The following is a 13,391-nucleotide window of genomic DNA, read 5'->3' on the forward strand; positions in this document are numbered from 1 at the left end:
GTCTCCCTATCCCACTGTCGCACACCCCCCCCTCCACCCTACCCCGTTCTCCTCTTTATCACCCCCCTCCTCTTCGCCATCCCTACTCGCCATGCACAAAAGAATCCGCCTTCTCCACGTCCCCCGTCTCCGCTGCTCCACGCAAGCGCAACCCGCGTGTGCGCGCAACACATCGTGGTATTTGTGTGTTTGGGAGAGCGGTGGCGCAGCGCTTAGCGCACTGCGCCACCGCTCCAGAATGACCATACGTTCGATTCACGGTCACGCTGTAACATTAGTGGCAACGCTGTATAAGACGAGTGGCGAATTTGTTTAATTATTTGCAAGTGGTGTGTCCTGGGTCTCCCCTAGATCGACTCGGACTTAAATGGGTACCTAATGGGGGTGTGAACATCGGTACAGCACGAGGCAAACAAAGGCGACCAGGAGTGGCGCTGGCCCACTCTACCCTGTCGTATGCCATGCCTATTGGGGAGGCGGGGGGGTTGTTTTTATATATATACAACTTATGTGTATATACAAACGTGATTATATAACATAGTTATAAATAATCTCATCGTCATCCCGATCCATGTACAGATAGCCCCACACGTGTCCACTGCACCTTTCGTCATTTGTTTCCACTCTCCTCCTTGTCTTGTGCCAATATGCTCAAGTCGTGACACGTTTTGTTCTGGCACCAATCTCATAAGTGTCGTCGTCGTCGTCAAGTCATTCTCTCTTAGGTCTTCCTCTCTTTCCAGTTCCTTCCATTTTTCCGAACAACGCCACTTTTAAATTTACCTGTTGTCCATCCTACATGTGTGTCTAAATAGTGCCAGTTTCCTTCTCATCACTGTCTGCATCATCAGGTCTTTCTTCTTCTACATGCAACCTTCTTCTTATGTCCACGTTGATCACCCTTTGGGTCCAGTTTAGATGCAGTACCCTTCTGTAGCAATACATTTCGAATGCCAATATCTTGTTTCTGTCAGTCTTTTTCATTGTCCAAGTCTCGCAGGCATACAAAACTGTCCTGAACACGCATGTTATAAATAATATACGGCATACATAATATTTAACCATGTTTTATATATATCGTTAAATATATTACCATGTTTTATTGATGAAATATAATATAGTTATACTTATAATCATGCCCTCGTGAAATGGCAATTTACGTACCGATGAAAAACATATAAAGTTTTAAGTTAGTCTCATTTGCAAGAGTGACCCGGGGTATTAGTCTGCCAGTAGGTGGGTATGATTGTAGCTGTGTGTGCACATCCCAATTGACGAATTTGCGGTGTAATTTTCGACTCTACAAATCTGGACCCTGACGTCAACATCCAATGGCCTAACTCTTGCGAATGACACCAGAGGAGGTCTGTAACGTCATGCGTGGCGCGTCTTATTAAGGTTATTGCACCCGCAGTAATAACTAGTCAGGGCGGCTGCTGGATTCGAACCGCGCTGCCGCTGGGCCATACCGCGGCACACCTACAATGTGTCCTGCAACTTTGCGTAAACTAAGCTGGACAATATTTGTAAATGGATGTATTTCACCGATGGCTCTGCTCTTTATGAGGCACGAGTCGCAACCCTCGCGGGGATAAACAAATCGTACTTAAGATGTCATCGTCAATGGAACATCGTCATCAACGTCGTCAGCCACGATCAACCCACTGCTGGATGAAGGCCTCCCAAAAGCCGGCAACCATCTATCACGGCGCTACGATGTCGAACGATTCACACGTAGCTTCCTGCACACGGGCTGAAACCCCGTGAACTGACAAAACAATGGCAAGATGCGCATTATACGGGAATGCGCTTTGCATGTTTGATATTCGTAACCGGTAGAGGGCAGTGCCAGTTGTTCTTTAGCTTCAGTGTCACGCTCAACGGGAGGCAGATTTACTTGGTTCACCGATGCAGGGCATCGTCAGCTGCCCCTGCCCCGTGAGTGAAGAGGATCAAGACCGCGGGCTGCCATTTCTGGGGCCCAAATTCGAAGAAGGGAAAATATTTTGTGGAAGTTAAGAGTTGTCAGAATATTATTTGTAGACCGACAACAGTGGCCTTTGCTAATTTTCATAGCGGTGGTGGTAGGGGCGGGCTTTTGACACATTTGAAACCATCGGGGGTTTGACAGCACCATAATGATGGTGGGGGGGGGGGGTGTTTTGACGCGTTGTTGTATTGTCGGGGGCCACACTAAAGGCCACCAGGGTCAGTCAGTGGCCCTTGGGGCCTTGCAATGAAGAACACGGGCATAGAACATCATCGCAATGAACGCACTGTCATTCACGATCGTTTGTATGTGAGTGAATTGATCATAATCGGCCAATTTGCCAATGTCTTTCTGCCTGAAGGCCTCCTCCTTCTCACGCCGTGTCGGTTCACGTGGGGCTATTAGACCTTCACCACGCTGATTGGCGAGTGTCAGTAGTGGAATGTGAAATGAAGGGGAGCCATTCCACGAAGAGTCACCAAGTATATGTGTATTTTTTTTCTATGAAGAAAGGCCATTGCCAGAAACGTCAACTCATATACAGGGCGCTTCAAAAAAACGTGAAAACTTCCGAGAATTTGCAACGATACCACAAGAAATGTGCCTCCGAGCTCTGGAGACCACCTGGAGAAGATCCCAGGCGCGCGTTGACAATGATGGCGAACAAGTGGAGACTCCTCTTCTTGGTTCTTTCGGTAAAGTCACGTAGAAGGGACATAATAAAATAATAAAACATGATAAAATAATTCTCACGACGTTTCGGCCACAACGCAAGCAGCCGTCCTCAGGTGAAGACCTGAGGACGCTGTCTCCCCAACAGACCTGGTCTTCACCTGAGGACGGCTGCTTGCGTTGTTGCCAAAACGTCGTGAGAATTATTTTATTGGTTTATTTTTATTATTTTATTATTTCCCTTCTACGTGACTCCCTGCAGTCACGAAAGCTTTAAATCGAAATTTAAGTGGAGACTCTTTGACTTTTTGAAGCCATTAACATCCATTTGTTATCATGCTACAGTGTATTATCCGTTCTTTTTCCCAAAAAAAACAATAGTCTCATATAAGTGTTAACGTTTTTTTGAAGCACGCTGTATTTGTTTTCCTTTTAAGGTGTGATTGACGACTACGTCGCGTTCAATGTTAGTTGTGCTTGGGCACCACTACGACGCAGCGGTGTCGTCAAATAATGTTTAATATCTCGGTCGGTCGGCGAGTGGGGTGGGGGGGCGGGGTGCTGGGAGATGGGAGGGTGGACGCGTTCCGTGGTGTTTAATGAGATGCGCATTGAGGTGGATCATTGGTTACTCCATCACAGGGTCGCGATAGATGACGGCGGCTTAGGGGAAGCCTTTATCCAGCAGTGGATTGATGATGGCTGTTGCTGATGGTGGTGTTTGGTGGTGCACGAGAGACGTAGCAATGTGGGCTCCTCAACAGGGAAACGCCGCGTGTGTCCATCTAACACGTAGGCTTTCGCGACCAATATTATTCATAATAAAGATTTTTGGGTTATATCGCTTAAGTATAAATGTGTCGTAACACTCCACCACCCGACACAGCCAATTAGTAAGGGATTTGTCACGCAAACGAAACGCCAATTAGTTACTACTTATAGAGGAAACACATACTAATTAACTGATTACTAATCTATTGGATAATTACAATACCCCTCCTCCGCCTCTGATCTCTGCACCTGATGGGTTCGGTGATGACGTCATCTGGCTCTATTTAAGACCAGAAGCAGGTGGCTGGCTTCACTATTCTGGCAAATCGCCCGATGATGTTGGATGTAATTACCAGCGAAACGTCGTACTCAAATTGTAAATGTTGTGGATTTACTCTCCAACACGCGCGCGTGTGTGTGTAAATGTCTTTTATATAAATCGATTTACTGATTGCTCGATGAAACGAAAATATAATTCAAACTAACACCGTTGATAATGCTCTTCATAAAATATGTACAACAATGTATACTTGTTACCAGCATAAATTAGGCTTCAAAGCCAAATTGAAAACTCAAAGGACAAACAAGACATCTAATACCACTTCAGTATGCACAGTGTTAGTATTCAGACAGTCCTTTGTCAATCCACTGCTGAATAATGTGCCTCCCCGTGCCGTGTCGGGGTCGTTTGACCATACTTCCCCACCTCAGTGTGGGTTGGTGAAAGGGGAGAGGGATTGACAACGCTCGCCACTGATGCTAGCCGTGGCCAGGAGTCGAACTCGACATTGCCGGGTTTTACAGGCGAATTGCAAGAACCACTTCACCACCGCTCCTGCGATGACTCTTTACCAAAGGTCGCAGGCAAGGCCCTCCTGGTATCGTCTGGAGGGAGACGCTGTGAGGCTTTACTCGGTAAGTAAACGACTGCGGTGACTGGATTCATGGCCGAGTGCCCCCCCCCCACGACTCCCCATTTTTAGGCCACAAAACGACTCGAGTCCCGCGTGGCACCGCTTACAGTCAAATTCTGTCTCATAAACACATTTATAAAACTCAACTTTACGCGGGAACATGCCCCGCGGTATGAGCGCATGCACATAAACAGATCCTCATCTACAGATGTGCATTCGCTACAGATGTACATTGGCCGGACAGAGACCCTAACGAGGTGGTCCATCTGTGAAGGAAACGATTCTATAAGGAGCCAGGTAGCTGCCCATCGGCCCACGCAAAGCAATGCAAAGTTCAGATGAGAAATTCAGACCAAGCAGCTGTGAGGGAGACCAATATCAATTGGCCTGACTTACAGAGGCATATATGTAGACGGTGATCCATTTATAGCTACTGTAAGAAATTAATTTGGAACATATATAGAATAAAATACATTTATTTCAAAGCCTCTACGCATCTCATACAAATCTCAGTGCGCGTATTCACACATTTTAACGCCCTCCTCTGCACGAAATTGAGCCAGCGCGTTCACAAAACTCGAGCACATGTTGAGAAAAAATGAAGGCCATTAGAACCTGATGGGTATCTGTAAATGGATCGCCCTGCTTGCTCACTCTCTTGCTGGCAGAATGGCCTCTACACCAGATTAAGCTCTCTAGAGCCCCATAGGAAGGTGTTTTGGCCTACTCTTCCACACTGCAGGCCAGGCACCTTTAAAGAGGAGTTGAGTACGCACAATTGACCTGCCGTTCGTCTGTGGTGTCCCCATTTATACTGCCGAGTTGGATAGACGGTGGTGTGGAGGGGAGCTGTATCAATACAAAGGTTCCCAATGTTTCAGCTGCCGTACCGGGAGAGGGAATCGAATCGGCGTCCTCTGGCTTGCAAGTCCAGTGAGCTGCTCTGGCAAAATCCTGATTTACGAAGTCGGCACCTATTCTACTCCGTTTTTGTACGCGTTATCCGTGAGATATGGATCAGATCATTCAATAACCCGTGATGCCACAATCCTAAATATTACACAGAAATGTGAAACTGATGATAGAAGGGTTTGTCATAATCGACAGCTCATGGAGAGGAACTTGATTAGCAGTTTGGTCTCTTGCTCGGATAAGTGATGCTTATTTGAGTTATATGGTTATCGATCCGACCGTGTCCATCCAGTGCTCGCCGAGCTGTACCAGCTTAGTTGCCGAACGAATACATTGAGGTCGCACTCATTACCACACACACAAGTGCTTGACACTAATGAATCACGATAGCCTGTTGATCTCGTCAATGATTGTAAACCATCACGCGAACTCCAGCCATCCTCGCTGCAGTGGCTTTTGGCGAACCATGGAACAAAGACGACGGCCGCTTCATCGCGTGGCGCTTTCAGATGCGCTTCTGCGGACGTCTGGAACGGCTCTTCCTTCCGAAATTCGGACGCCACTGGGAGCTATGCACTTTTAAATCTATGTTGAAAACTCATTTATTAGAACTGCTTTTTGTTGTGTTTAGTTTGTTGTCCTTCTCCCGCCCCTCCGATTAGCACGGTTTGCCACGTACGGTGCGAGAGAAGTTCAACATGCATAAATATACATTGTATATATGCCTCCTTAATGCATGCAGGCCCCCCCCACACACGGGAGCACGGACTGTGGTGTTGTGGCACCGCTGTAATCCGGCGCCTAATTGGAATGCGCAGCGAGTCGCCCGCACTGTGCATGGCAGATGCTCTGGCGCTCGCCCGGGATGATTGTTCTACACAACACAAACGATATCTCTCCCGTGACATGTGCGCAGTACGTTTTATTTCTCGCCCTGAACACATGAAGGTGTCAGCTAAATCCTGATTTACGGAGTCGGAACCTATTCTACTCCGTTTTTGTACGCGTTATCCGTGAGATATGGATCAGATCATTCAATAACCCGTGATGCCACAATCCTAAATATTACACAGAAATGTGAAACTGATGATTGAAGGGTTTGTCATAATCGACAGCTCATGGAGAGGAACTTGATTAGCAGTTTTGTCTCTTGCTCGGATAAGTATGCTGATTTGAGTTATATGGTTTAGAGAAATACATATCTAAACGGATGAAAGAAATGCCTTTAGAAAATGTTCCCATCTCAAGGCCATGACATGTATGCCCCGATTTTTTTTATTTCATAACAATGCTGGGTGGCCTTCATCTAGCAGCCCATTGGCAGAGCTCTACATTTGTGTGACGATCTTTTGTTTGATTTATAAATGTATTGGAGAAGTGGTTCGTGCACTGCGCTCTGAACCCGACAACATCACTGGGCAGTGACATCCGAAACGGGTTTTGTCCCACCCGCCACCCCCTTTTACCAACCCGTTCTGAACATCGCGGTGAAGTATGGTCAAACGAACCCGCCATAACCGAGTGTGGGGAGGCTTTCATCCAGCAGTGGATTGACAAAGCAAATGCTATGATTCTACAATTAAATGATGGATAATGTATCGGTTTCGTGTAATTGGAGGGATTTCCAGGCACCCGTACCGCAATCGAAAACCAAGAGAGAAAACGTCAGCACGTGGAATGGTCACAAGGGGGCGGCCAAAGAGTCGGAACTTGAACCAGGGGAAGAACATCGCCTCTCGAAGTCGAGGCGATGGATTCATTTTCGGATGGACCTCCCCTATACTTGGCGGTGAAGTCTGAACGGGAAGACATTCATCAGACAGTCGCCTGGTGGTGGATAATAATGGCTTAATAATGCAGTGACCGATTGACCAATGTAAATAACAAAAAAATCAGAAGGTCTAGAAAGGTGATGTGGCACATATGCTCAATACTCTATTTGTAAATCTAAAAAACACTTTAGAATTTGGGCCCTTTTAAAAAGATGCCCTCCCCCCTAACAAAAGTTAGTCTTGAAATTGATTGCCTTTCCGCATAGGGCAGGATTAGCCTAAATTTCGAAATTTAGGCTAATCCTGCCCTGATCCTGTCCAAGTAGCCCCGTGAAAAACACTTACAAATATACACCAACCCCGCCTTCAGTTAGCCAGGTAATCTTGCTCCCGTTGAGTGTGGCGACGCCAAAGCTGACTGAAAGTAGACAAAACCCGCTGCTTATTACTCGCATGGTAATACAAGCAGAATTGGTTGATCGGCATGAAATACACACGCGACAGTACAGCAAGTAGGACAATAGCAGGCTACCCGTAGCGTGTGGTGGTCATTCCCTTTAATAATACGAGCAGAAATATTGAATCGGACATGTCGGTTTTTAAATTTTTATTCCATTGTATAATTTAAGTTTGGTTGTAATAGCAATTAAATACTGTACAAACGACACCGTTGACTAAGGAGTGAAATGAAAACAGCTACAAGCTCTCACAACGCACGTCAGCTCTATACATGACTCGCAATATACAATATACATCAGCAAAAAGGGAGAAAGAACATAACCCACGTCCCCAGTAGCGAACAAACTCGATACAAGTTAATAGAAAACGCGACTATAGTATATGGCCAGATTTTTCAAACACCTTCAACAGTGATAGGATATTTTAAAGTGCGATATAATACTGTTTTTTTTTCTCGAAAAACGAAAACAATCACTAAAATAAAAAAAAACTGCTGAAAAATAAATAACTTGTAACAACCGCTCTATGGTATATTACAATTGTGTTTGAAAGTTGCCCTTATTTTTGAATGTCCAAGACTCAAAAGCTCACGTAGATGTCCGAATAAAGATCTATTCATGCCCGACACAAAGTCCATGCCATAACTAAACCCCAAACCTTCTACCAGACCTATTGGAACATAAAGCTCTCGCTCTGTTTACACATCTGCGGTGTGCATGATTGAGTGGTGTGCGTACATTATTTAACCAGGCCGAAACCCACCGATGTTATTTATTTTGTACCGTATTCTTGAAGCTGTCTTCTTGAATCATGAAGACCTGTACACAACTCTCTTGCCAGGTCTTGGTAATGCCGGCCGAGACAAGGTACGTATGGGTTTGAAAAAATTACACTTGCCGAAACGTGTATCAAAAGGGCCACACCAAAGAAAAAGATTTATAATCTTGCCGTGTCAGTGACTATTTAGTGTACAGCCGGAACAACTGCACCACCAGGGCCCATAGGCCAGAAAGACCCAGGTGCCGAGTGATGGAGACTGGTCAAATTAGACATTGGACCAGGACCCATGCCAACCACGTAACACCACTGCGCTGACAGTACAGCATATCCAATGTATACAATGGATGCAAACGGGAGAGAGCTCATGTCCATTCGAGGTCTTGAGGCATGAGGGGGAATTTGGAGCTATGACGATTCTTGCAGCTATGCAGTCGCTGTATAGGTTCATCTTTTTTGTCAACTCAGACAATATGACGGAGCCCTATGCGCGGTGGTTCACATTGTTTGGTGTGAACCCACTGTCCGATGGTTAGAGCGAGCAAAGGGCACGATCCGTCAAGGTGTATTGACTAATGCAGCAAACAAGAGAATGGTTTGTGCTGCAGGCTGGGCATGTGAAGGATTGAAGCCAAAGGCAGAAAGGTCTTATTGGTTGCCCCACATACCGAGAGATATATATGGGGCCTTGCATCTTTGAAGTGTACTATGCAGCTATACACTTGGACGGAAGCTACAAACCACACCCTTCCTCTATCTCACTCAACTATATTAGCTGCACGTTTTCATAAAAGAACAAAAAGTGAACAGAAAATAATTTCACCTGTACACTTATGTGTAGCATTAAATGTGGCACAATTGAATGTCAAAAAGCAGGGTGTGGTCATTTGTCCTGCACTCAAATGGTGCTGAATTTTCTCAATTTACAGAGCAGTCGATGGAAAGGAATAAAAAACGAAATCCTTGTAAAAAAACACAAAAAATACCCACTGTTTATGACACAGCCAAGAATTACATCATCTAAAACTGGAAATTCACTCTAAAACATAACACCAAGCAATCAAGTAATGACACTGGCGAGGAGTTTATTCAAATGGGCTGGATGTCCCATTTTTTGTTTGTTTCCTGTACAGGGAAGGAGGGGAGGAGGAGGGGGTGGTCTCACAAAAACTCACAAATGCAGAGTAAAGCATTAATTCCCAACTAGTCAACCATTTTATGTACGTGTTTTTTTTTTGTCTTCTTAAAAATCAACAGCACTGCATAAACATCACCCGTCAACCGTCAAAACATTTCAACATTGTGCACAGTACATTGGTGTATAAGCGTATATGTTGATGTCCCGGTGTGTTGTCTTGCACTTTGCTGCTCGCTGCAACACTGCGCTGGAGTGCTTTGGACACTCGCGGTATATGCAAGGTGACGGTCACACCTGCCAGGTCCGTGAACCTCGCGGATATGTCAATTGTTTTTTTTTACCTGCAGCCAAAAGGGCAGCATGGAAGCACCATGGAAGGGTCTAATTTCACAGACCCGTCTTATCTGTATTTGCCAGGAGTCGCCACGGCACGGTGGCTTGCCTTGACCTTATCAATACCCTAGCCCCCATAAACCATTTTCGAGAAATGCAATACTTTTTTAGTTGGATTTTCGGTGTCATGTGATTGAATGGGGAGCATTATAATGGAAATGTCTTTTATACACTGTACTAAAGTACTTTAATGTACATGCTGTAAGCATACTTCTCCAGGATAAAAGATTCTAATTCTCAAATATTTGAAATTTGAGGGGATGTTTTAGTGTATGTGCCAAAAGGTTATTTTGCCACAGAGGGTGATAACATTCTGATGCATCAACTGCAGAGCAGTGGTCAAGGAATATGCTTACCAAACTTGTGTGTTCCCATTTAGAGCAAGGGATGACAGATCATTTAAAAGATGAATGGGTGGCATGGGGACACATGAACCTTCAATTTATTTCTAAATTAGAGCCAGCTGCACAGTACTTCTGGTGCAAATGACAACTAAAGCACTGGGAATGGAAAGCTATTGTTTTGATAGGTGACTTCACTGGGTGTTCTTAACACTTTCATCAACACAGGTTTATGAAATGTCGCTTAAACACAATTGACAAATTACAGACACTTTTTAATTAACGAAATCGAATTTCTGCATGAACGAAATTCTAAATGGCACACGCGATGAGATCAAATAAGAACCACGTGGGAGGCTGCGTCACCCACCCACGACAGCGTCACGGCATCCCCACAGTGCAATAGCAACGCCTCCACATCACCTTTCCCGTCGCTCCAACATGCTGATCTTTTGGCGAGTTCCCTGCAAATTTTAATTATTTTTGTTTAAAATTATTTAAAAAATAATAATATTCGTGGCCGTTATTATTATTTTTGTATTGTAAAAAGTGATACAGGTGTGTGTATTCTTTAGGTGAGGAGTAGAATTTGAATGACTGTCCGAAACACAGTCCTAATTTTTTTTAATGAAATTATTGGGAAAAGCCATTCCAAATTCCAAAATTTAGTTTTTCGTGTTTTTGGAAGAACGTGTCCCTTTTTTAAATCTAGGGATACCTGTATTTATATATATTTTATCCCGATATGAAATTATCACCTTTAAATGCTACACAATTACAAAAATAGTGTTTTAGAAATATTAAGCAATGTTGTTTGAGTGTGATATGACTGGTTGATGAATATAATTACTATCAGAGAGGAGTGACAGTTGGATTTCAAAGAAACAAATTTGAGAATCATTTGGAGTCATTAGTCATTTGCATGGGGAGAACAAATGAATAACAGTAAAGAGAACGGAGGCCGTTACCCAGCAGTGGATTGATCATGACCGACGATGATGAAATCATAATTGTAAAGCAGCAGCATGGACCTAAACAGCTCCTCCACGTGCGTGACGAAAGGTAGCAGCAGAGAAACGTGAGTTTGTGAATTTGAGAAGACTGTGCCATGTGCAACCCAAGCACGGCTGAGTTGACGCACACTGCACGCTCATGAGTTGGACGCAAATCAGATGGCACGTGCGGAGTAAACCGCGGCGCACGGCCGGGAGACACCTCGCTCCGTTACCGCTTGCTGCTGTTGTGACACGGCAGTCACAGTCCAACGCACACGTTCCAGGAAATCCCGACTAATGAGGGAAACTGCTGGCGCACGAGATGCAGCGGCAGCAGCTAAATCAGGTGCGGCTGAATAGCAGAGCGCCCCACTCCTCGTCCTCCATTCCGGGGGATGGGTGTAGCGTGTATGCGGCGCCAGCGAGATTTATTCAAATATTTAAACCTTCACGTTTGCAGGTATTGCGGGAGAAGGTGTGCGCGTTCGTTGGCAGTGGATGCGTAGTTTGAAATAAAAACTTTGAGGGGGGCAGGCAAAATTAGCTTGTCACAACAGGTGCTTGTATCAAATGTTTACGGCTAAATCTTTGCGAGGTGAAAGAGAGAATAAAAAGAGCAATATAACTAGTGACGGCTTTGAGGATGGCTCCTTTGTAGCCTAGAGGCAATGCATCTTAAAGTTGCCAAGGGAAATGATCTGATTAGCCAGAAAGCCAAGGCAGGAGGATGAAGGGAGATATGGGTATTACCACACGGGGGCTTTATCACCGACTGCTCTGTGCTCTATTGAATGTGGAAACGAGCTCGTATGTGTGGAAATGGAAAAATTCTCAGCCCAACGCGTTAAAAAGAATAACGTTGACTTTTATGCACACATTGTGTATAGCTTCAAATATTTATCGTGCCAAAGCACCTTCAATGTGATTTTGCTGAGCTATGATTGGAGAGCGGCAATGTGGCTGCGTCGGTAGAAAATCTCCAGAGAATAATCTTCGTGACAAAAAAAACCTGGCTCGCTGGAGGAATGCAGACCGTTTCTGAAACCCAATTTGTCCATAAGAACGATACTAGATGAAATCTGTCAATTTTTTTTTTAATATGCATGTGCTTTTGCTACAAAAACATAGACAGTCAGCTTCTATCAGACAAAAATAAATAAGCGAGCTTTGTCACTTCAAGATTATACATATCCAGGAGACAAAGATTGTTTCTTTATTCCCAGACGATCTTTTTTAATGGATGAACCCTCAAAAGAGAGAAGGTAATCTACCCAAGTCACACTTGACAGCACAAGTGTGTTGGTGTTTCTCGGTGTGCGCCCCGGTGCAATTATATGAGCAAGGCCCAAGTCTGGGCCATTGAATTTTCTTTAACTGCACCCATTGCAACCAGATTCTCCCTTCCCCTCTTCCACACGACCTTCAACCCAAACCCCACCTCCCCTCCTCTCCTCCGCTAGTGAGAGCTCGCCCTCTCCAGCGTGTGCGCCTCATACCGGCGTCGAATAGGTCTCAGGCGGAAGCCGCTGCCGGTGCCATGCCCGAGCTTGGCCAGGGCAGACTGTGCCAGCTGCCGGGTGGGGAACACCGCCACCACCTTGTAGTGGGAGGCCAAGTCTTGCCGCAGCGCTGATGAACCATTGCCACGCTCCGAGGCTGGGTTGGGGAAGGCGCCACTGCCGCCGTCGAACTCTGGGAGTCCTCGGGGGTTCGTGCCCACGGTGGAGCTGAAGTCCCTGAGTTGTGTTTTCGCTTCCGCATGACCACTGTCCGATGGGCAACTCCCCTCCAAGTGGGCTTTGGGTCCGGAGGCCACATCGATCCGTGATGTCGCCACCACCGGTACCTCTCGTCGCACATCCCAGTGCGACTTCTGCTCCCCATTAGATCCCGGGGTGTGCTTCTCAGTGTCTACAGTGGAGCCGAGCTTGGCGTTGTACCTGCCTGCGCTGCAGCCTGCCAAGGAGGAGGCCGCAGCGGTCTGACCCTGCTCCATTCTGGCGTCTTGCAGCCAGTGGATCTCGCCACCCGCCGCCGCCAGCTTGCCCAGGAGAGCGTCCGCCTCCAAGCGGGAGATGCCGTGGGGCAGATCCAGCACCTCCAGCGTGGCACTCGCAGGAGGAATTAGGTCCGGCCGAGGGTAGCCTCGGTCCCCGGGACTGCACATGTCCGATACTGCACCTTGCGTGGGGGGGGGGGGGGGTGACCGGTGGTCAGGTTTTGGTAAAACAGTGGTTTTAGCCACTGGAGATTCTGT

General features: G+C 46.0%; 1 protein-coding gene across 4 annotated transcripts in view; it reads right to left on the reverse strand.

Moving 5' to 3' along the window:
* Window positions 1–7,627: 7,627 nt before the first annotated feature.
* Window positions 7,628–13,391, reverse strand: part of LOC144934503 (R3H domain-containing protein 1-like) — a 60,709-nt gene continuing 54,945 nt past the window's right edge. For 2 of the 4 annotated variants that reach the window (XM_078860334.1, XM_078860335.1), the window contains one exon: window positions 7,628–13,315. In XM_078860334.1, coding sequence (XP_078716460.1) covers window positions 12,591–13,315 — 725 coding nt within the window. In that variant the 3' untranslated portion in view covers window positions 7,628–12,590. The remainder of the gene's footprint in view (window positions 13,316–13,391) is intronic. The other 2 variants (XM_078860336.1, XM_078860337.1) reach the window with 2 other exon arrangements.

This window comes from Lampetra fluviatilis, chromosome 10 (assembly GCF_964198595.1).
Source record: "Lampetra fluviatilis chromosome 10, kcLamFluv1.1, whole genome shotgun sequence".
In the NCBI taxonomy this organism is placed as follows: Eukaryota; Metazoa; Chordata; class Hyperoartia; order Petromyzontiformes; family Petromyzontidae; genus Lampetra; species Lampetra fluviatilis.